Here is a 25030-nt window from a genome sequence, read left to right on the forward strand (position 1 = left end):
TACGTACATACATGCGCAAGCATGTTTGCGTTCAAAGTGAGAGAATTAGTAAATAACTAGAAAAGTATTAAATTGTTTCTATATAAAAAAGTTAAGTGGAGGGTAGATTCACTAGAGGAATAAAGCATACAGAGCTTACTAAAACATTGACAGTGGGAAAAACACGATTTTAACTTGGCTTTTGGTTCCAATCACAGCATTCTTTGTAGTGTAGAAATAAAGTGGAATAATAGTAATAAACTTGCACGACGCTAATTTTATTGAGAATCTCAAAATTCTTATCATTTTCATTCAATTAGGAGGTATTAAGGAAATTTATTAACAAAATATCATTAACATTTTGTATTAATTTTATATTTGTACATAAAAGCTTTGAAAGGTTAAGTTAAAAAGTTTCAAAATCGCAAATGCGGGGAAATGAATTTGATATAGTATAATGTATCAAATTACAAAAAAATTTAGTTATAAAGTGCTTCTGAAGCCATTAAATGGATTTCTGAGTTTATAGAGTTATATACATACATTTATGAAGAACTTTTTATTAACAATTATTCTTCCAAAATTTAAGTTAATATCCAGAACATTTCTATTTCAAATATTGTATAATCGAAGTTATGACCGTACTTAAAATAAATAACTAGAGTCTTTTGGTAGACATTTTTTGAGTTTTTTCCTCTTTAAACCAGCGTTAAATCACGAAAATAGAGAATTTTATAGGCCCTAAAATACTTTCGAACGATATTTTTCAAATTATTATTAAATCAATAATTAGTTCCATGCCAAAAAAATGGCATTGAGTTTAGGGTTTCAATTAATAGGCTCTGGCAGGCCTCAGAGTACATTCCACCCCCGTCATCATGAAGTTGGTGTGATAGGTGTGGATTGAGATACTCCCTCTTGGCGCTGGTCGACTCTGAATGCACTGCCTTATAAGAGCATTTGTCAACTCTCGGCGTGCCCTTGTAACAGATATGACCTTGGAACCATACATATAAGGCGACTAGCTGTTCGAGAGGTGGATAGCAGCTCTCAGTGCGAACCCTTAAAAGCATGAATATGAGGGTAATATACTCCTCTACGGCCAAATTCATAATTCGGTTCCGTACTGTTAACAATTGGGCGTCTGAAAGAAGAAATGGGGCATAAGAGACCTGCTTGGCCAATAGTAGAACAACTGATCAATATTTATTTGCCAAAAGCTCTGGAAGCTTGGTTTGGAGGCGCTTGTGCATCCATTATAGTCATCATTATCGTTTAAACCTGGCACAAGCCAAGGTTGCTGGTGAAAAATTCGCTACAAGAGAAGTTTGTGAAAATCGACTGTTCCAATTCTTAATGCAAAAACAATGAACTCATTTTTACTAGATCTTATGTAATATTTATATTCATGAAGTTTCCGGTACGCTTAAAGCTTAAGTTAAAATAAATACCACGAATTCAGTTAAAATATATAGTATTTTATTTGTAGATAGATTGTAAGGGCTTGGAAGTCGAAGAGCTCATACAAAAGTTAGATGCTATATTAAGTAAAATGAATTTTACTCTCGATCTTCTTTATACATACGATCTTCAGTGCTTGCAAAGTTTGAAATTTTTTTTTTGATTTTTGACACATCTATAATAGAATGACTGCCACATATCTCAGCATATAACGAATTTATATATTATATATATATATATTTATAAGTCGATTTCAGACGGCATTACGAAAAACAATTTCTAAACAGGGTTTTAAAGTTTATAGAAATTATGTACTTTGAGCATCGCTTAGGAACTTACTGTTTTTTGTTCTTATATGAAAGATGTGACTATTTTATCAGACAGTTGGAAAATTTAATGGCCTTGTATTTTTCGTATTTACTCTATAACTATGTTCTAATTTGTAATCAAAGGCCAAACATGCTTTGACCAAATGATTTTCGATCATGTAATTTTTTTATGCTATGAAAATTCCGCTACATCTAAACTAAATCGCATAACTAGCCTACAAAATATTGAACCGTGAATTTAAAAGTTCTCTGGACAAATTTTTATATGAGGGGGTTTTGAAAATTGATTAGACCCTGCCTATAAACTACTAGAGAATTTTCTAAAAAATTTCAGCACCCAAAAAGTGTATCTGTTTGAATCGACTACTTAGAAATATCGTAATGTGTATGTGTAACATGCCAACATGCTGCAGAGTTCATATTAAGCATAACCAATTTCAAAGAACTCAACTCAAAAAACATGCTAATAATCTTTTGAATAGTTCTTTTGTAAATCGGAACTAATAATCCACACATTTTGCAAACAGTTGTAAAAAATAGTAGAGCATATAAATACTACATACTTATATACACATTGAAGCAATGCATTTATACGCTTATTTACAAAACTAATTTATTTACATATATAATATGTATAGGTCGACTACTATGTACATGGTGCTAGCTACTAAACTAAAATTTAAATAAATAATTTTTATATACATACAAATATACATAATAAATAAATACAAAAATTATAAATTACATTAAAGAATCGGAAATAAATACTTAAGCCTGATTTCACAAAAGTATTTACATAGATGTTGCTATATTTTTACATACATACAACTACACAATATTGTTGGTTTTTGGTACATTACCGGGAAGCAAACTCAAATAAAAGAAAGTAGGGTAAAAATAACTCCATTCCATGTCAGAACAAAAATGAGTACAAAGACGCACACACTTACATTTGAAGAAAAAACGATGATATTAAATTGTTTTCTTAAAAACAAATTAACTTTAAAAAGAAAATTATATTAGAGAAATAAATACATTTGAAAAACAAATTAAAATAAATTTATTTTTGAATAAAAAAAATAAACAAGTTTAATTTTCAAATTTAGTGTTATTGTAATCTGAAAACAAATTTATTAATTTAAAATTTTACAAAATTTATTTTTTAATAAAAATTAAAAAAAGTTGAAATATAATTTTTTTAATTTGAAAATTTTTTCAAATGTAATTTCCGAATAATGTAATAAATTTTAAATAAAAAAATTAATTCCAATATATTAATATTGAGCTTCAATTTGACAATTTTTTTGCCCTAAATTCGAAAAAAATTGCTATTATTTTCAAATAAAATAAAATTTTAAATTTAAGTGACAAAATATATTAGTTTTAACTACTTATATAATTAAATATATTTTCAAATTTCACTTAATTGATTAAAAGTTGTTTAATTTTTCAATTAAATTTTAATACTTTTTTTTTAATTTGAAAATCAAGTCAATTTTTTTTTCAGATGTAAAAAAATGTCCAAATTGAATTTTCAATTTAACTGTTTTTTAATGATTTAAAAATAAATTAATTAAAAGTGGTTTTAAATTTGAAATTTTTTAATTTAAAGAAACTTTAATTTAATTTTTTTTATATACTTTTTTTGAAATATAATTTTCTTTTAAAATGTAACACTTTTGGAAAAAGATTTAGAGCATCATGTTTTAAAAAATTATGCTATGCATCCATGCATTTGTAATTAACAAATTTAGGTTTATTTTCAAATTAAAAAAAAAAACTTTGAAAATTTGTAAATTAAATATGAATTCTATTTTATTTGCAAATAAATAAATTAAAAGTTTTTTAAATTGGATATTTTTTTTTTGTTAAATTGAAAATATGTTTAATAAAATATTTTTTTCAAATGTATTTTTTTGTGGTTTCAAATATAATTTTCTTTTTAAATTTAATTTGTTTAAAAAAAAAATTGTATATCATCGCTTTTTTTTAAATTAAATATTGTTTTCAAGTTGAATATTTTATTTTGTAAATGTTTTTAAAATTTTGAAATTTTTAAAATTTTGTATTTTTTGTTTTTCAAATTTAAATGTAATTTTTTTAAAAATTTTTTTTTTTTTAATAAATTATTATTTATTATTTCTTGTTACTTTTTCTTCATAAGAGTGGCTGGTCTGTATTATGTAAGCATCGAGCAATCTGTGTTACGAGTATACTAAAAAACTTGCTATTATCATACTAATTGTTATACATAAGAGTATATGGAGGAAAACAAATATATGTAGATATATATATCAATATATATATATAGAGTATATATGAAGAAACTGGAGTACTTATGGGGTTGTGGAGTGCATGTGGTTCACATCCTTTTCTTGGCTTTACCAAAGAAAACAAACAAAATTCGAAACAAACAACGGAATGGCATGGAAATTGTTGTTGTTTGATAAACTTTTTTAAAATATTTTTTTTTTTGTTTTTGTATTGCTTGTTAGGCAATACGTTTATGTATATGAATCACCATTATCATTTGGCGGGAGATTATTATTACAACAATACTACAACAAAGGAGAAACACCGTGGAAACACCAAAATTGAAGAAAAATGGATTTAAAACAAACGAAAAAAAAAAATTAAAAATAAATGAAAATATTTAAAAATAAAAGGAAATTCAAAAATTTGTTACCTTGTTTTTGGTAAATAAGTATTAGCTAATTGTAAGTATATAAGGACTAAACAAAGTTTGCACTTTGCTGCTAAATAATAAATTAAGGACAAACAGAGAAGTTAATAGAATCGTAATTGAAAGTCTACTACAAATTCGCTTACGGGATACAGTTACGAGTATACGAGTTTTGAGTTACAAGCTTTCGCAAAAGCCACTACAACATCACAACAAATGTAGTACAATAAAAAAAAATGTATGTATATATACTATAACGGTTCAATTAGCGACTGATGCTCATATAAGTATCAACAATAGATTAGACGTCAAGCAATCAATCTATTATCTCTATCAATACGAGGAAGTACAATACTATATAGATTTGTATGTAGTAGTTACTAGTTATAACTATAAATTCGTTGGAGTTGAGAGTTACGCCACCAATTTTACAAAAAAAAAAAACAAAGAACTAAGTACTAAGACAAGACAGTTTAACTTTTCAACCGAAAACAATGTGAAAACGTTTACAAGTGTTTTTTGTGTATTTTTTTTTTTTGTAATAAAAAATAGACAGTTTCCAGTAGTTAGATGAAAGAACAACAACAACGAGAGGATTTTGAAAGTTTTGTTTTAATTTTGGTTTTAATATTTGTTTTTGTTTACTCATTGCGTACGTACAAATTCGCAAGAAAGTTATTGTAAGACTTGAAGTTTGTTGTTTTATTAATGTTTGTGGAAGTTTTTGTTATTGTACGAGTTTTGAAACGAGTACTACTAGAAGAGACTGCGTAATGAGTATTTGAAAATTAAAACTTAAATTTTTTTTTGCTTTGAATTTTTGAAGTGAATATTCATTAAAAATATTTTTTTAAATAGAAAATTTTACTATATTTTTGTTGTATTTTTTCCCCGTTGCATTTCTTTCTAATTTACATTGTTTTTGATTTTTCGGTTTCGGGAGCTACTGTAGCTTTTTGATGTATGGGTAAAAATGTTTGAAGCATTAAATATGTACTAACTTGCTAATTGAAAATTAAAAATCATAATAATAATAAAATATATGTTTATATATATATATATTTTGTTGGTTCTCATATTATTCTTATTTATCGTTCAAAAAAGGATGTGGTTTCGGGCGGTATATCGGAAAAAGAAAATTATAATCAAATATCATTTTGTAGTTAATTTTTGAAAGTGAATAAATTTCGAAAAAACAGCACAACTGACGAAGAACTCCGGAAATTTTTCGGTGAAATCAAAAGAAATTTGAAAACTATTAGTAAAAGGTTAAAAGTTAGGAAAAGTAAAAAAATTAATTATTTATATTTTTTTAATATAAATAGAGCACTTTCTTGAGGTAGTAAATTGGTTGATCGTAGAAGCGCGTAAAATAAATTGAGTATATGTATTTTTCTATATTTAGCTGAGCTTTTTTTGTTCTTTTTTGAGTAGCTCTTAACTTAATTCGACAAACTCGAGGTTTCCATTATTTTTAATCCAAACCTGGACGATAGTTATAGTATAAAAAGAGCTATTTTAAGCTTTATGAGAGCTTTGAATGCGAGTTCGTTAGCTACATTACTTTGTCAGAGCTTTAAGCTCATTTGTTGCATCGTTTACAGAAATGACGCTCTAGCGCTAATATTTCCTTAATGATCCTTGAATTGAACGACCTAAAAGATGTACAATCTGAATGTTGATTCGCTGAGAGACTTCGAGTTGATAGATGTTTTCAAAGAGAATGTTTTGACTTTGTGGTTCAATCCTCATATCAAAGAACTATTTCCGGACGATTTTCTTAAAAAATATTTCAGTGATTAACTTATAGAAACACATCTCAAAAAGCCTGTTTTAAAGTTAGGGACAGTTTCTGGCATGATGTGATCCAAGAACTATTTCTGGATAACTTTTACAAGGATGTATTTGTTGATATATATTTTTCACATGCGAAAATTAATTTAGTAGAGGATAAAAATGAAGCTTGCGTTTTCGACTATATAAGTACCTATCTAAACTGCGTCCTTTTTCCACATAAAATTGATGTTTCAAAATGTTTAGTTCACAGTCGCACTTAAAATCGATCGAAATTCGGATTTTGCTTTAAGAGCCTTAGAAAATATATTTCGTACATAGATAGAACTAAAAGCTTTTTAGGAAATTAGTGACGAAGAAAAATAGTACCGAAATACTGTTTTTTGTAGTCGAAAAGCTTTGAGCATCTTCGGTGGAAGATTAAATCATTATATTTCTTAGTCATATACGAAATATGTATGTATGAATAATGTTAAAGTTCTGTCTATGTAAAAAACTAACAATTTTTCTACATTTGAGCTGTCATGTGATACACATATGTATATAAGACATATATCAAGTATACAATGTACGAAACATATATTTACTTATTTTTTACGACTACGACGATCTACACCAAATTAAACACCATTTACTTCGAAAGTATTAAAAACATTTAACTAAATATGCAAAAAATAAAACATACGTTTTTTTTATTTATAAATTAAGACAAAAATCAAATAAAAATGTATAGAAAGTGTGAAAAATTGTCAGAGATGTCCCCAAATGTGTTGTAATTATTTCCGCTTTCTGTAAAATAAATGAAAATCAAAATAAAATTAAAATACTAAGCTCTAGCTGCAGACGGTTTGCTTGAAGCGCTTGAGTAAAATGTTTGACGTAGCGAGAGGAGACAGTTATTTACATATGTATTGAGAGCGCATGTTTGAGAAGATATACCTAAAATGGAACTCGTATAATATGCGTTATAAGGCTATGAGACATCCTATAGGCTTACATATGTAACATATTAACTGCTTCTATATACAAATGGTCGGTGGATGGGTGGGTGGACTCAAGCAAAGCATGGTTGGTTGATTGGTTGGTATATTGGCTTGGTTGGCTAGCATTAATATATATATATATATATAATATAAAGCGGAAATGTATTACAACACGTATTTGGCCACTTCTCCCCAGAGTTCTTGTGTGTAAAAATTTATTTCGAGGATTTCTACAGCACACCTGCCGCCTGGTCATATCGCTTATTGCCCATTCCCAAACATAGTTATTGGTTCGTATTTTTTTTTCATATATATTTTTTAGTAAGATATATTATTAGCTTTTTTGTTTTTGCAAAGCATCAACACTTGAACGTTTATCGCATGTGCTGTGTATATAATTGGATTAATAGAAAAGTAATTAGTAAAAATTCAATATATATTTATATATATTAGTTGTTCAATTTCTAGCTATTAATTCAACATTGACAATATTTTGGTATTGTTCCACATTGCATCTCTTGGCTGACTAGTAAAAAAACAAAAATTAATACACAGTTTACGAATTTTGCAGCCTAGAAATAGAAGTACTTCAAAGACACATAAATACTATTCAATATTTTTTTTTGGAAAATGGGATAAAAAAATATTTTATTTTTAGGAAATAAAAATTAATTAGGACATTTTTGAAATAAAAAAATTATTTAAAAAGTTAAAAATTATAATAATCATATACTATTTGAAAAAGTGTTTACCATATTTTTTTTTTTAGATTTTTGTAATAAATTTTTTATAAATTTTGGAAAAGGAAAAATTATATTATTAAATTTGTTTTTAGAATATTTTTTATATAACATTATTAATTTCGAAAAAAGGATAATACTTTTTTTTGATAGATTTTGGTAAGTTTTATTAATTTTTTTTGCTCGAAAAGTGAATAATAAAAATTTTTGTAAAACAATTGTATAACTAGTTTAAATATTTTTATATAAAATTGTTAGTTTTTTTTTTGAAAAATAATTTTTTTTTTCGAAAAGTGGATACCAGATTTTTTAGAGAATTTTGTAATAATGTTTTTATTGATTTTGAAAAAAATAAATTTTTTGTATAAATGTAAGAAAAATTTTGTTTTTATACAGACTTTTGTAAAGAAATATTTTTTTTTGTGCAGAAAATAATGAAATTGAAGATAAACATTTTTTTTTAATAATTTCTAACATTTATTGAAAAAACCCATAAAACAAACACAGAAAATACGAAAAAATACGATGATGAAAAATCATATGTACATAAAATTGTAGGTTCAGAGCTGTGAATATTTTAAGCGAAGGCTTTTCAGGCTTGTTAGCTGCCGTTAGTTTAGAACATATGGATTTTTGGTTTTTGCCTCAAGCAACTTTTTTTGCAGCAATTTAATTAGAAAACTTCAGATACAATTATTTTTATGCAAATACCGACCTTCATAATAACATTTCACGCTCTAACGGTAATGTTTTGAAGAGGTTACATTACTTCGGTGATTCAAAAGTAAGAATATGCAACTTATTCAGTAATGTGTGTGTGTGGGAATACTTGAAGCACATTAAAATTAACGCAAGGTTTGTATATTCAAACGGGTAGAAACTTTATATATGTATCAAAAGAGAACTTTAAAACAACACATACATATATTATTATATATAAATAGATATTTATTACGTACTCATGGACATTTCGCTAAACTCTCCAGCCGGTAATGCAAATGAAGCAGCAGTTCAGAAGCAACGAGTAAACGACACTCTCAGATATATGTATATATGTATTGTATATATGTATTTAAAAAAATGGCTGGCATTAGAAAAACCCAACAACAACCAAACACACATATCGAACATTACAAAAAGATATGGCAACGCATATGCCAACGTAACGTATGTAGTATGTATGCTTTTGACGTCCTACAACTTTTACGTCACTAACATTAAACGTTGAAAATTCGTAATGGAAATGTAAGCGGCCATTAAAACGGTACTTGCAAGTATAGTATATGTATATTCATATAGTTAAATATTTGATATAAACAGTTTGCATTTATTTACAGCGCGCATTTTTAGCGAGTTTTTTTTTCAATTTTCAAAATGGTGGCAAGTATTTTGCAGCATTGATAGTTAGAAGAGTAAGACAATAAGAAGTTAACAAATCGTTAATTTTTTGTTTTTGTAAAGTAAAAGTAAGTTATATAATGATTTTGCCATATTTATCGCACAACAAACACAACAAAGCCGAGAAACATCAATTTCAACATGTATGCATGTATTGTAGTTATGTATGTATATCTTGTTTAATGCGTTCTTAAACATGGAATATTTAATATAATTGTTTGTACTTTTTTTGTTGTTTTTGTAGTCATAAAGCAGCGTATAATAGTAAAATAAGTGATAAAAGTGATATATGTGATTGGCCATACGACTGTGATGACTGAGGCAGTAATTTACAGCGTTCATTGTGGGTTTTAGTGTCTTAAGCGATAAGATTTAGTTAGTTGGTTTTTAATTTTCTTCGGTTTTACTGAAGTAAAATTAAAGATTTTCAAGGTATTTAGAATTTAATAAAGTTCTAAATTATATTATTTAGCACGAAAACTTATTTTTTTCAGCCAAAACGCTACTCATTATTATGTATGGCTCAGAAGGTTTCTCTGTTTTATATATTGACTCAAGCTTTTATAGAGAGTACACACTTAGATCGCTTTTAAAGAGCTTTTTATACTAGTATGAGGCTCAGAAGGTCTATATCTTTAAAACATTGACATATGGTTTTATGAAGAGTATGGTATATAGATTTATATTATCTTTTACTTTTTTTTTTTTAAATTATCCACAATATTTGAGTACTATAAGTATGTTCAGTTATAAGAAAGTTTCTTATAGTTAACATCATAGTATATTTGAAACCTTACGAGCAGTAGCTTTCAGTAACGCAACTATTGTAATTTAACCAAAGAGAAGAGAGAAGAGAGAGAAAAAAATATCACGAATAAAAGTGATTCCAATCTGATGGCTATTTTAGAGATAAAGGTACCGATACCAGATCAGATTTAGAAATTGTCTAGCAAAAGCATTTTGGTACCAGAAACTTTCAAAGATGGTTAAACCCTTAACGAAGCGTCTTGAGCATATTACAAGCCTGCTATATTCATTGATTTCGATTCCAGATAGTTTACTTGGATGGGTGAAGGCATGAGACTCAGTGTGTTACAACCTTAGCCTTACAAAAGCGGAAGAGTCAAGAAGAAAATACCAAAATACCACGTCTTCTTCTATACATATTTAACATTATTCACTTAGAAGAGTTGGTAATCATCCGTCATGGATGCGCAGTGGGCAGAGATAACTGATAAACCCTTAAATTAGGCAAACCTTGCTGAAGCAATCCAGTGGTATATCTTATTCTTCGCACTGGGAAGAAACGTCTTGAGCACATCATAAACCTGACGACCAAGTTCTATGCGATTGCGAGCTCCTTCTGGCCGAAAGTGAATCGCAGGAGGTCGGGGGAACTGCTCGCCTTGAACAAAGTTCATCTCGCCGCTATGGTAGGAGTTCTGTGCACTACCCGATGCTAGTTGTCAAAGTATTATGGAGGAGAGTGAGGTGGAAGCATCCCAGCACAGCAAAATCACTGACCGGCTTTTGCTAGGCTGAGACTATAATAATCAATCACACTCTTAGCGGACCAGAACACTTGGCCGAAACGGATATTATATGTCCCAATACGTTTGTTATAGGCACACAGCTTGGATTTTTTTTAAGTACTGAGCCATATTGAGCCCAAAAATTGAGTTAAGTTCTGAAAAATTAAGAACATGAACTGGTTTTCCTCGGTATCACAGAATTCTATTTCTATAGTTTTAAAACTTGATTATTATAAACTCAGGTATATGGTTTTATTTGGCATATAGTTTTGGAAGATACAACTCCCCCCTCTGATTTTCTTTATAATTACCATACTATACTACTTATAGACCTTAACAAAACCTTAAAAGCTTGAGTCAATTTTATGTTATATATCGGCCATAAATTTCTGTTAAAACCCAAATAAATGTATCGCTTAAGAGTGTGGCTTATGATATATATGTATATGTGAATATATAGTAAATGTTTAGTACTTAGAAAAATTATTGTGATGACTTTGATTAAAAGTTATGTGGAACCCAATACAATTAAAAAAATTAGAAACTTAATGAACAAAAAACAATTATATAAGAAATTAACTTAATATAATATTAACAAAATAGCAATAAGAATTACTAATAATAGAGTATAAGAAATTTACTGACAACAACAAAAACATTTTCGCTTCCGAAAGGGACTTACTAAAGTTGTAGTTAAATATTATTCGGTTATTATTTGGTCAGAAGAGATATACATACGTATATTTCAAAATATATATTTAAATACATGGTAGTTTGAAAAAGTTGGCGCTGTTACCAGAGCTTTCTAACTTACCCGCGCAGCGAAGCTGGTGTTCGGTTTCTCGAGTAGCTCCCACAAGTACTTTTGATATTCGGCGCATTTGCCTTCGCCGAATTCCTCCTCGTCGCGTTGTCGCAATGATTCAGCCTCTTTGCGCATTTCCTCGTGTACGTTCTCCTTGCGCTGATGGTACTTGTGCTGGCAGCAGGACTCCAGATACAGCTCATCAACTCCCCAGTACTCGAGATCATCACTAAATGCCAGTACGCACATCTCGTCGACGATGTGCAATTTACCAGTGCGATAGAAATTTAATATGGAACTGAAACTTTTCGGATGCCGATCGAAGAAGTACTCGTTGTCGACGATTGAATAATCATCGCATAGCTCAATGATCGCCTCGTGTGTGGTACATTCACGTAGACGTCCTAAGCGTGTATGCGGCAGTCGTTCGAGCGTACGCCAGAGCACCTCATGCTTAACGCCACCAACATTGATGGAGACGCGACTATTAACTTGCTTCGATTGCGCTATCATAAAGGGTTCGGGTGGCGGTATGGAGGACATGGATCTGGAATGTGCGCGCTGCAATGCGCCCGCACCCATGCTGCCGTGCAGATGGGAAGTTGTCGGATTCGAATGCGTCGGTGATGGTATCGGGAATGGTGCATATCGTACTTCTTTGCCAACAGCGCCGGTACTGCCAGCACCGGTGCTGGCACCGCCAATGCCGACGATATTTTGACTACCACCGCCGACCATGCCACCGACACCGCCGATACCGCCATTGCCCATAGGACCGCCGGCAGTGTGCGTGGTTGTGGCGGATGCGCCAGTAATGCTGCCGCCATCAGCATAGTCCAAGTTTCCAATACTGCCGCCACCTCCACCTCCGCCGCCGGCGATATTGTTGAGATTGCGCTGACTGATATTGACGCCGGCTGTCGCAGCAGTTGTGTCATTGTTATAAGCAAGATTGCCAGTTGTTGGGACAGCTCCAGTGCCGCAACCAAATGAACTAGCTCCACCGGTTCCCATCGCTCGGCCCCAATCGACATTACCGCTTGGATCGTAGTAGGCTTGATTATCGTTGTTGTCGCTCGGTTCGTGTGTGACGTCGAGCCCGATGCCGACACCGATGCCGTAACCTTGCGCTTGGATGTGACCGATGTTGCCAATGGCACCGGTTGATCCAGTTGCCGGGTTGCGACCAAGCGTTTCGGCTTCAATCCAGTTACTGGTCTGTTGTTGTTGTTGTTGCTGTTGCAATAATTGTTGTTGCTGCTGCTGCAGTTGCAATTGTTGTTGTTGTAGCTGTAGATCACGTTGAGATTGTTGCTGTTTTTGCTGTTGTTGTTGTTGTTGTTGTTGGCTAGCAGCCTGTCCACCATGCAATTGTCCGACCATTTGCATACCTCCATTATTAAATTGGGGCGGTGTTGCATCACCCGTTTCCCAGCGTACCGTATCACGGTCTCTATCGCGTTCGCCGACCATAAGTCCGCCACTGTAAGGAAATCAAGAATATAGTATAATCATAGAGTTTTGATCTGATGTAATAAAATGTATGCATGTATAATAAGCCCTGCTGTTTCAGCTATAAGGATGAATATTGGAGATGAGTTGGCTAAGTTACAATAGTTAGTCTATAGACGAATCCGAGGTGGAGTTAATACCATGTCCACTGGAAACGATCAACAGTAAGCTTTATACCAGTGCTTGGCATTTCACACCACAATTGCACTAGCTTACATCACACGTACACTCTATCGTTATGTTGTCGTTAAAATAGCGACGAAATAACAGCGCGCATTGTGACCAAGAGAATGCTACAGTCTCCCAACATATTGTTAAGATCGGATCACGACAGCATATAGCTGCCATACAAACTGATCGATCAAAATCATGATAAAGGAATATGGTTTTATGCTATAAAAAATACACCTGCGAAGAGTTTCATATCTTCGATTCTCAAAGTGTTTTCTTGTTTTGAGGAGATATTTCACATTACCGGTTTGAAAAATTATTTTCAAGCTTTAGATCTGTGGCAGATTTTGAAAAAAGATATGTCGTAAATGGATGTAAGGGTTCTCTCCTTGTAGGAAAAAAGTGAATAAGATCTAAGATATTTTATTGAAAATGTATATATAGAAAATGTGATCATACAAGATTTAAAAAATTAATAACAAATTCAAATAAAAATTACATTAAACTACAACTTACCGCTACATTGCATCAATTTTGTTATTATAGTCTCACAATTTCAAATGAATTGAATTTTTTAACTTCGCTAAGTCCACTGCTTCAATATTGATGCAAATCAAATATTTGCAAGTGTTTAGTATTCCAATTCAAAAGCGTTTCCACCACCCAAATACACAGGTGTAATAATGGTATTATCCACTTTGCAACTACTTATTTGTGTTGAGCAGTGGCCACTCCTCATGTCTTTTGTTCCTTTAATCACAGCTTATTGAGTTCTTCTAGCTTCTAGCACTCGTATCTATATATATACCTATATATATGTGTAGACGTCTATACGTACAATGTGCTGTCAGTCAACTACTCATACTAAATCGTTTTCGCACTTTTTTCACATTTATTTATCACAACGGAGCGTATTCTAATTTTTGGCAGCTTATCAATGTGGGTAGCACTTAATGAGGACATTCAAAACAATATATCAATATATATCGAGGTGTATATATGGTAGCAGCTATATATGTCGGTGTATCTGAAAGAAAGAGGAGAAGAAATTGTATAGATAAATATTGGGTCACGTTTTTAATGAAATGTTGTGGTTATTATTGGTAAGGAATATATAGGCGTATGTATATAAATATTTGTGGTGTACATACACAGTATATTATATACTGGTATGTCTATTGCATGTTTTTATCTATATAATTTTGTAATTTGTGGTGATTTTATGCTACATTTTTAGCGCCTTCGACTAAAATATCAAATTATTTTTAGAATCATGACAACAGTACCATTTTTTGGCATAAAAAATGATCATAGTATTAATAAATGGAAAATTGTTTATTCAGTAAGAAATTATTTATTCATAAGAATTTAAGCAAATCAAGAAAATTTTTTTGTGTAGCATGGGGTATAAGTTTTTTTCTGAAATTGAAGCTTTAGCGCATACATTTTAACTGCCACTGCCACATGATAAATCGTTGACAACCCCTGTCTAAATTTATGGTAACCAGATCGTTAAACAAGCGATGCCCGAGCGAATATTTTTTTGCTCTGAAGGGGTTAGGCCAGTCTGGAATTTTGAAAACTCGATTTTTGGCTTAAAGTATAATGTAATAAAGGATTCTAAAAAAAATTCGGCAATTAAATGGTACATCTAGTGTGACAGTCTGAAAAAAAGATCGCTAAACTCTGCTCGAGACTGCATTAATCAAATCAAACTACGATGGTTCTTAGAGAAAACCGTACGTAACCACTCGGAATTTCTACTAAGATACGTATTTTTTTTATTATTGCAAATTTTTTTAATAAATAATTTAAAGCAAATTCTATGGGTAAAAAATGAAAACAGTTTTTTACAACTTCGCCATATGTCAAACCTATTGATGCAAAGCTTAAATCTGCTGTTCTGTTCTGTTAATCAGAAGACCCTCATAAATCGACAAAGTGCTTTGAACCTGTCAGAAATTTGTTAAGGCTACTAATGTCAGTACGGCTATGCCTCCTGGTTCGCCGCAGGTTTGACTCCCAAAATGTTTCTAAAGCTGGACAGTGGTGGCCACTTAAGTAGTTGAGTAGATGTCAGCACTTATTATAGAAATCTCTCTCAAGGACTCTTTACTAGAATATACACCAGAAACTGTGTCTGTCATGAGGCTGGTCATCTATCTAACCGTTACATTGTATAATAATATGGCATTTATAGAGTTTGGTGCTTATTAAAAAGTGATAAAAAGGAGGTTTATGCATTGAACTAATATTATTATTAGTAATCTGCATACAAACTTATTTTCCATTTTATTTTTAAAAGCTATAGTCAATCAGCTCTATATTACATGTACAACTAAATGCACACCACTGCGTATGAGTAATATTTTACTTAAATAATTCATCTAATGTAACATACATACACACAAGTATGTGCACATCTATGGTTGCCAAGTTAGGCTCAATTCACAAAATCGTGTATATACATTTATTTAACGCTCGTAGGTATGCATTTTCCGGCAAACTTGTGCGAAATAAGTAAAAAGCTGCTGACTTTTTAAATATTTATAAGCAAATGCATTTGTATACGTACGCTCAAATATAAAATTCACTTTCTAAAAGTGGAAGTGTAAGTGTAGTGCATGATTTTATGCAATCTCTTAGTGGAAGTAAGTCTTTTCTACATTTGGTTTCAACTGACCAGTGCGCTTTCTCAAATGCCATGTAGGAAATAGAACATTTTAAAAAATTTTAAAAATACTTATATTATGTTTTATAAAATTTTCAGAATTGCATTTGGTTTCAACTGAGCTATCTATGAAGCTATATTAAGTGCTCAGAATGGAGTTTTCGAAATTAAATTTTTCAAAATATTTTTATTTTACAAACTTTTCGGAATTGCTAGAAGTAATAAGAAATAAATTTTAAAAATTAAAAATTATATTGTTTTTATTTTAAACAACAAAAATTTGATTTTGTAATTTTTTCCTACTGGCGTGCTCAAATAATATATGCATACGTATTTGCTTAGCTCAACAGAATAACTGATGGCATGGAGTACGCTTAATAAAATAGCATATGCAAATGCTTTTAAGGTAAAATGTTGCAGCGCAATCGTGCTAAGCTTCTCAGAAACATTGTCAGTGGAAATGATAAGCCAACGAAGTCCGCCAAAGGTTAAGGAAAACTGTAAACTGCTAAAATATGTTGGTAATCAAGCTAAAATGTAAGCTAAATGCACAAGCTGTACACGTATTCATGAGCGAATAGACATGATTTTACATACGCAAACAAACACACACACACACACACATATATATATATGCAAATACAGCTCACGAGTCTGCGCTTATAAGTGTATGTGTGGCTGTGTGTGATAAACTGACAGCTGAGGTGCGATTTGGGCTGGACGCTCATTTATAACTGTGTACAATAGCAGTTAAGTAATAACAACATTTTGCTCGCCAAGCCTGGTGTCGAGCAACGACAACGAACGGAAACAACACGAAACTAACAATTGGGCGTTGCACTTCCGTTACAAAATGGAGCAAAGCTATTCGTATTTATGACTACTCATTTACAAATTTACAAGGTTAACATAACTGCAAACAATATTTCTTGCCAGTGCTAACATTTATATTTTGTTGTTTGTGTATTGTTGTACATTAGGGTGGAGCGAAAAAAAAAATTTTTGTTTGCTTAGCCTGGGGTAAAATTTGTAGGTTATAAAAAGAGCAAAATTTTTGGAAAACAATTTTTTTAACATCTCACTTTGAAAGTTGAATTTCGAGTTAAAATTTTTATTTCGTAAAAAAATGGTTGATAAGTGTTCTAGAAGCTGCGGAGAGTCCTCTTTCTAACCAATTAAAAGTTATCAACTAAAATAAAATTTTTGTGGTCATTATTGGCGTTTAAAAGAAAGTCTTAAACGACAACATGCTTTCCTTAAGCGTTAAAATAAAATTTGAGTCAAAAACCGTTAATTTCGGTAATTTTCATATATATATGTGAACCGTTTAAACCGAAAAAAAAATTTTTTTTAGCCAACAATTTTCTTTTTATAATCTACAAAGTTTACCCTCCGGCTAGGCAAAAAAAAAATATTATTTTTCGCTCCACCCTATTGTACATATGTATACCAAAAATTTAACTCATTGAAGCCCGAAAGTTCCGTTACTAAACTACAAAATAGCTGTTTATAAACCAACAAACACAAATCGATTCACCTTTAAGGGAGAATTTTGGGTTAGAGGCTTTAAAAAATCGAGATATAATGTCTAATAAGAAAGTGTTCCATGCAAGAACTTCATTTTGTTCGAACAGTTTGTATGATAGTTATATGTGTATATATATTATTATAGCGTTATCTTTGAAAATAATCTTTGCCAAATTTAGTGAAGATATCTCGTCAAACAAAAAGTTTTTCAGAGAAGAACTTGATTTCAGTCAGTTGTATGTCAGTACATCTTATAGTGGTCTGATATCGGCGGTTCCGATTAACAAGTAGCTTATTGTGGAGAAGGGCGGTGTGCCAACTTTCAGATCGATATCTCAAAAACTGATGCACTAGTTCGCCTACATATAGACAGACGTGGATAAATCTACTCAGCTCGGCATGCTGATCATTTTTATATGTAATATACTTAATATGATCACCAACGCTTTAGAAATTTCGTGGTTAAATTAATATACCCTGTTCAGGTTACAAAAACCTTGTTCTAACACTATCTAACCCCCCTTATTAGCTAACAATCACTACGATTTTTTGTAAATACACACATATACAAATATATGTTAGTAATTTAAGCTCAGTAGCGTCCAAGTTTTCGCTAACATTGTTCTTTTTATTATTATTATTGTTACTGTGATGCCTCAAACCACTGGTACACTCTTCAAACACCCCACCCCACTTCAGTGTCTATTATTATTATTATTATCGAACAATCTCTGAAGCACTTTTCAAGCTGTGATTGTTATGGCTTTGGCAAATTATAGCTGCGATTAACCACAGGCGACCTTCACTCTTATCTACAGTCTCAAGTGTGTACTATGCACTCATACCTATATATACTATGTATTTACATATATACCACAAATACTTGTACATAAATATTTTAAGCTTTTGGTCAATAATTTTGAATGTTCTTCGTCGAAGCCATAGTAGGCAGCCAATCAACCTACTTGACTGGCAGTGCCAACGTCAATCAGGCTAAAAGCACCTAGACAATTTGTATTACCTATTAAAGAATAACAGTAATAAACGAAACAACAATAATAACAAAAGCACAGTCAGATTTCCGTTTGACAATAAGAAATTTCATTTGAGTTTTCATAGTTATAGCATTTTGACATTTTCAAGTTGAATAAATTTTGTGAAATTCGCTTTGCAGTTGTTGTTGGCACTCGTGTTATTGGTAAATCAGCAAAGCACACTTGTTATTGCTCTTAGCTCTGCTTGTCTTTAATGGCCTAAGTTTGGTTTCAGTTGGTTCATGTCAATATTTTTATTGCTTTAGTATATGGCTATAGTACTATACTAGCATGGTCGTAAAAACATTATTTGCTGAGGCGGTTAAAATAATTAATTAATTTTTGTTGGATTTTAATTAGAAAATGTTGAATGCCATTGCGCGCAAATGCAGATTTTTTAGTGAATTATTATTTTATTAGAAATTATGTGCGGACATTCCTCTTGAGGCCATACATTAATTTTCAAACTTCGATTTTTTATACACTGAACAGGGTATATTAAGTTTCCAAGAAGTTTGTAACACTCAAAGAGAAAAGTCGGAGATTCTGTAAATTATATATACATATACATAACATGATCATCGTGACGATCTGAGTCGGTAGAGGCATTTCCGCCTGTCACTCTGTCCGTCTGTGTTTATATGTGAGAACTGGTACTTCAGTTTTTGAGATATCCATCTGAAATTTTGCATGCTTCCTTTTCTCCTCAAGCAGCTTCGCATTTCTCGGAACTGATGATATTGTACCACTATAGTCAAGTCCTTTTTTATGTGAAAAGATATCTTCTCGAAATTTAGTATGGAGTTTTGAAACAAAGAAACGCTACAACCTCCGAATAAATTGTTCAGATCGAAACACTATAACATACAACTGCGATTCACTCTGATCGATCAAACTCAAGATAGACTCCTTCTTAATACATCTTTTTTCCTTGTTAAGTAAACTTAGCTCAACTTTAAGATTGTTTATAACAAACGATGTGGAACTATCAAAATGCTTTTCAAACGTACGCAAATATAGTATACTATAACCTGAGCCAATAAATATTCTATTTTACCGTTGATTACATAATTTTTAGTTCCAAATCGGACAATAAATACTATTTTTTGAAATAAGTTGATTTTGGTGTCATAAGCAGGATTTCAACTGTCCTTTCTATCAGGGAAATCTTAGCGGCATGTCAATGTCAAGAGTTCAAACTTTCACGCGTTCCATATTTTGATGTGCACTAACTGCCGTAGAGAATGCGACTCAGTCTTAAAACTCGTCGCTTTCTGTACAGTGGCTGTTTTCAGTTACTCAAAGCTTACATAGCGACATAAAAGATTGCGCAAAAGATCAGAAAATCATATACATATACTTAATAACTATATAATCTTACTCAGCATTTTTGTGATGTAAAAAGTAAATTATGAAAAGTATATTATTTGGATCTAGGTCTATATACGGTTAATAAAATTGTGTGATTATTGTAAGAAAATAAAAAATTCGACTTTTTTTCGAACTTTTCTAAGCTTATTTAAAAAAATTGTTTAGCTCTTTTTGATCTTCATTTACTATATTCAAAGCTTTTCCTAAACAAAGCCCAGTCACTTGAAGCGCCACACAAGTATGACGTCATCGTTATGCATATCTCTGCGTTTTATGGTTGAGTGCGCACATGCTTTGTTCTGAAGTAGTGGAACATGGTTTTGACTAAGAAGTAACAAAGAACAAAGCGACGACAGGCTTGACCTTCAGCTGATAACTGTGGTTTACTACAAGCTTTAACACACAAACAACAATTTTTAGGAGAAACGGAAACACAGTAAATTGTTGACCATATATATTGTGGGCAATGCCAGTGTTGCATAGCGATAGTTTATTGTCTTCGCATACCTTTAAGTACCTTCGAAGACAATGCAAATGCTATTAGTTGTCGAGCATATACAAACATACCGGTATATATTCTAATAAAAAGCGGTGAAAAATGATTACTGCCAAGTACTTTTTAGTGCTGTTCAAGTGTGTAGGCAAGTGCTTGCCAGTGGATATATGAATATTGCATGAAAGACTACTTGTTGAGTTGGGAAGTTGTTAGCAGCACAAACACACGCATACTATTTATGTGTTTATATATACATATGTATGTATGTGTTTGCACTTTCCTCAAGTCCACTTACGGCCAAACAAATACTAATACACGTGCGTGTGTGTGCGCTTTCTTATGCATTTTCTAGCAACCTCAATGACCTCGCTCCATTTTCTGCACCAGCAAATGCGGGTATACTCACTTGAAGACACATACACACCTGTGCTTGGGGCGTGTGTTCATTTGGCATTTAAAAATGTTGAATATACACTCATATTGCTAGTGTACGCCTTAGACTAGCTAGTGCCGAGACCTCGAAGTTAAAGGTGGGTAAATGCTTACCAACACACATACATATATAAAGAGATGCATGCATATGCCGCAAGTTCACAGATGTAAGGGGGCACGCTTAGTATGACAGCGAAAGTGATTGAATAAAGGTGCAGCGTGCGAAAGTAAATTGAACAATTCAATAAATTGTCAAACAACTGCAACAGAAAGCGTTTGGAAATTGCAAAAACAATAAAAGCGGTAATTTCGCTTGCACCAAAACTACTTGTATAATACCGCTTACAGGCGCAGTTCTTATAGCAAAGAAGGACGTAAATAGATCTTTATCTTGATTTTGATTGGTCAGTTTGTATGAAAGCTATATGATATTATTGTCAGATCTGCACTATTTGTTTGGAGACTATAGCGTTGCTTTGAGCAGTAATCTGTACCAAAGCTTGTGAATATATCTCGTCACATACGAAAGTTCGCCATACAAAGACTGAAGTTTGATCGCTCAGTTTGTATGGCAGCTGTAAGTTATAGTAGTCTGATCTGATAAATTTGTAGCGTTGCTTTGGACAATAATCCATGCCGAACTTCGTGAGAATAACTTGTCAAATAAAAAAGTTTTCCATACAAGTGCTTGATTTTGCTCGGGCGCTGTATGGTAGCTGTATGCTATAGTGGTCCGATATCGGTTTGTTTCCAACAAGTAAGCAGCTTCTTGAGGAAAAAAAAACATATGTTAAATTTGTGATCGATACCTCAAAAATGAAGGAACGTATATACAGACGGATGGGCGGACATGACTAAATCGACTCGGCTCGTACTGATGATTACTTATGTATGTACCCACTTCATAGGGTCTCCGATGTGGTCACTGGGTGCTACAAAAATCCTCGAAAATTTAATATACTTGTACACTGTTCAGGGTATAAAAACAGGCGTGCAAACTAAAAAGTATTGAAACAACAACAACATAGCGTGTCACAAAATTATTGAAAGCGACCATGCTGCTCGGGCACTTGTTGGCATTAAAGGTGTGTAGCGCGCACAAAAACAATAGAGTTGAAAATAATAATTTTTATTCTTGTTGCTTTGGCGCAATAGAATTTCATGCCACAGCACGTACGCGCGCGTGTGCAACAACTATTAAGTATAGAAACAAAAGCAAAAACAAAGCACTTGAGTGCACAAAGTGAAAGCTTTCAGCAGGGCGTAAGGCGCTTGTGTGTTGGCGTGTGCGTCTATGTTGCACTTATTGTTGCAAACAATGCATGCCACAAACCTCGTATGCAACGGCAACGCTCTCACTTTCACGAACACACACACACACACATAAACATACCAACTGTATGAGGCGCATAACGGTTAGCATGCCACATTGCATAGCCATCTTTGTCGCCACGTCCAACAACCGTTATATATGCAACGCCGTTTGCTATCAGTTGTGTGGCCACAAGCATGTCGGCATGGCGGCATTGACAGTGCCCACGCCAGCAACATTAGTAAATGTGGCATGAAAATGACACCTCTGGTGTATCCCTTTAGCGATCGTGTGATAAAAAGTTGTTACGAGTAATTGTATTTGCTGCTCCTATTACAGCTGCTGAGGCTATATAAGCTTGTTAACATACATGCATGTGCATAATGGGTGTTCTTTTTGGTGTAGAGCATGGCAATGAATTGAACTTTAGCCATTGGTAAATTGAGATTGTGAAGGGGGTGGATGCTGTTAAATGTTGTCTTTTGTTATCAAGAAGTTGGTTGTGTCAAATACTTCGCTTTGTCGTTGATTACGGCATGGCAGCTTACGAATCTATTTACAAGGTCAAAAGTCTTTTATCTGAAAAGTTAGTTGCATTTCTTATATCAGCTATATGTACAACTAAATCTGAAAATGTAACCGGCCAATGATTTGCATCCAAGCGGCAAGGTTTTCTAGCTCTTTTGAGATATCTGGTTTCATGTAAATAACTTTCAAGTCGAATTAGGGTTACTTAATAATGAGAAAATATAATTTGTGAATATCCTTATCTCGATTTTGATCGAACAGTGTGTATGGCAGCTACATACTTTAGTGATTTGACATCGACGATTCCGACAAATAAGCAACTTTTTGGGAAGAAATAGATGTGCGCAGAATTTCAGTTCGGTATCTTAAAAACTAAGGACTAATTCGCGTTTATACAGACAGACGGATGTGGCCAAATCTACTCAGCGCATCATACTTTTTTTATTTATATATGGGTCATTTCATTGAAAATTTACATTTAAACAGTTTTTTCGACATTTTTGTTTTTGTTCGTTGAGGCAAATAATTGGCAACTTATTTTTTTTTCAATTTGGCTCAAATTTCTAATTTTGAAAATTCATTATTTCAAAATTTTTCATATTGAGTCGAAATAAAAAAAATGTTTTTCTCAACTTTCCAATGAGATGCACATATGTTGAAATAATTTTTTTTTCAATTTGGCTCAAATTTCGAATTTTGAAAATTCATTATTTCAAAATTTTTCATATTGAGTCGAAATAAAAAAATTTCGTGGACAATATTTTGCCTCGAAAAACACAAAAAAAAAATGTTTTGTACGAAAAAACTTTTTGAATACAAATTTTCGATGGAATGAGACATACATATATATGTTATAGGGTCTCCTACATTTCTTTCTTATTTTTGCAGAAGTGAAGTCGGAATTCATTTGTGGTTTAATATTGAATATAGAAGAGGAGGATTTGCTTATCAAATTTTCCCGAGGATACATATGCTCTTGATATTCATAAAAACCATTGTTTTTTTGTTTTGTTTTTAAATGGTGCCTGATTACCCTTATTTCGAAACAAGTTTGTAGAGCCCGCACCGCTCTTCATTCAAAACAGTTTGCTATCGTGATAAAGTCTTTATTTTACGGTTATTTTTGCCGAGTGTTCTCTTGTCATCACTACTTCTATTGTAGTAGTGTATACGGTGTAAATAAATGTATTACTTCATCCCAAGTGTATTTGAGCTCTCAAGGAAGTGAGATTGCTCTTTTGAAAAAGTTAACCATAACCACTGTATAACTGCTTATTTCTTAAAGGGAATTTCTCTTTGGATCAATATGAAGATTAAGTAATCTGCTTAAAAAAATAAATTTCAGATAGTGAGGTACAGTTCTGGATCTCTATTTGAAATGGACTAAGACTTAGGAGTAATAGGGCTTTATGTGTTTTATGAAACTAATATGGCTATTTAAGGAGTGATACGCACGCATTCTGGAAACTTACCACTTTATCGTAAAATTTGACATTTTTGATGTTACACATACTCAGAACGTTTTGAAATATGAGCGATATTTGTGTTTTTTACAGTAACTTAAAATATTCATCTCGGTCAAAAAATGAAAATAAGTCGCGAATATTTTCACGCCATTAATTTTTGCAACTTTCGATGTGGATTAACTCAGCAACAGTGCATCGATGAACTTAATTAAATTTTTGGCAATGAAGCTCTATCAAAGATGAGTGTTTATCGATGGTATGGTAAAGTTTTTATCGAGGTCGTAGATTACTGCAAGACGAATTTCATAAAGGTCCTCGAAAATCAGTTGTTGTTCCGAAAAATATTGATGCTGTGCACAGACTGATATTGCTAGATTTTCATGCGATCTTTCGTGAGATTGAAACAACTGTAGGCATTAATGGGACCAGCATTCAATATTGCATGAACATTTGAGTGTACAAAAAATTTGTTCACGTTGGATCCCACACAATTTGAGAGAAATGTTTAAACGCTTCGAAACACGTCTATGGCATTGTGACAGGTGATGAATTGTGGATTGTATGGATGTTCCCAGATGCGCCGAATCCAACAAAAGTTGTTCGCATACGAAGCACTTCCAGGCAAATGGTTGCGAATTTTTTTGGCAAAACTGAACACGTCACAACGATATCACTAAAACCACGTAGAACAGTAAATTTTGAGTGCTACACAACCATTTGTTTGCCAGTTGTCTTTCAAAAAATCAGGAAAACCAACCGCCGAAGACGGAACTCTCTTCACTATGACAATCCGACCTCTCACACAT

General features: G+C 32.2%; 1 protein-coding gene across 7 annotated transcripts in view; it reads right to left on the reverse strand.

Moving 5' to 3' along the window:
* Shab (Shaker cognate b) overlaps positions 1 to 25030 on the reverse strand; it is a 183897-nt gene that overhangs the window by 69701 nt on the left and 89166 nt on the right. For all 7 annotated transcript variants that reach the window (XM_070112146.1, XM_070112147.1, XM_070112145.1 and 4 more), the window contains exons 4-5: positions 13904 to 14414; positions 11714 to 13187 (exon numbers count right to left, since the gene is read on the reverse strand). In XM_070112146.1, the coding sequence (XP_069968247.1) occupies positions 11714 to 13177 (1464 nt within the window). In that variant the 5' untranslated portion in view covers positions 13178 to 13187; positions 13904 to 14414. The remainder of the gene's footprint in view (positions 1 to 11713; positions 13188 to 13903; positions 14415 to 25030) is intronic.

This window comes from Bactrocera oleae, chromosome 6 (genome assembly GCF_042242935.1).
Source record: "Bactrocera oleae isolate idBacOlea1 chromosome 6, idBacOlea1, whole genome shotgun sequence".
In the NCBI taxonomy this organism is placed as follows: domain Eukaryota; kingdom Metazoa; phylum Arthropoda; class Insecta; order Diptera; family Tephritidae; genus Bactrocera; species Bactrocera oleae.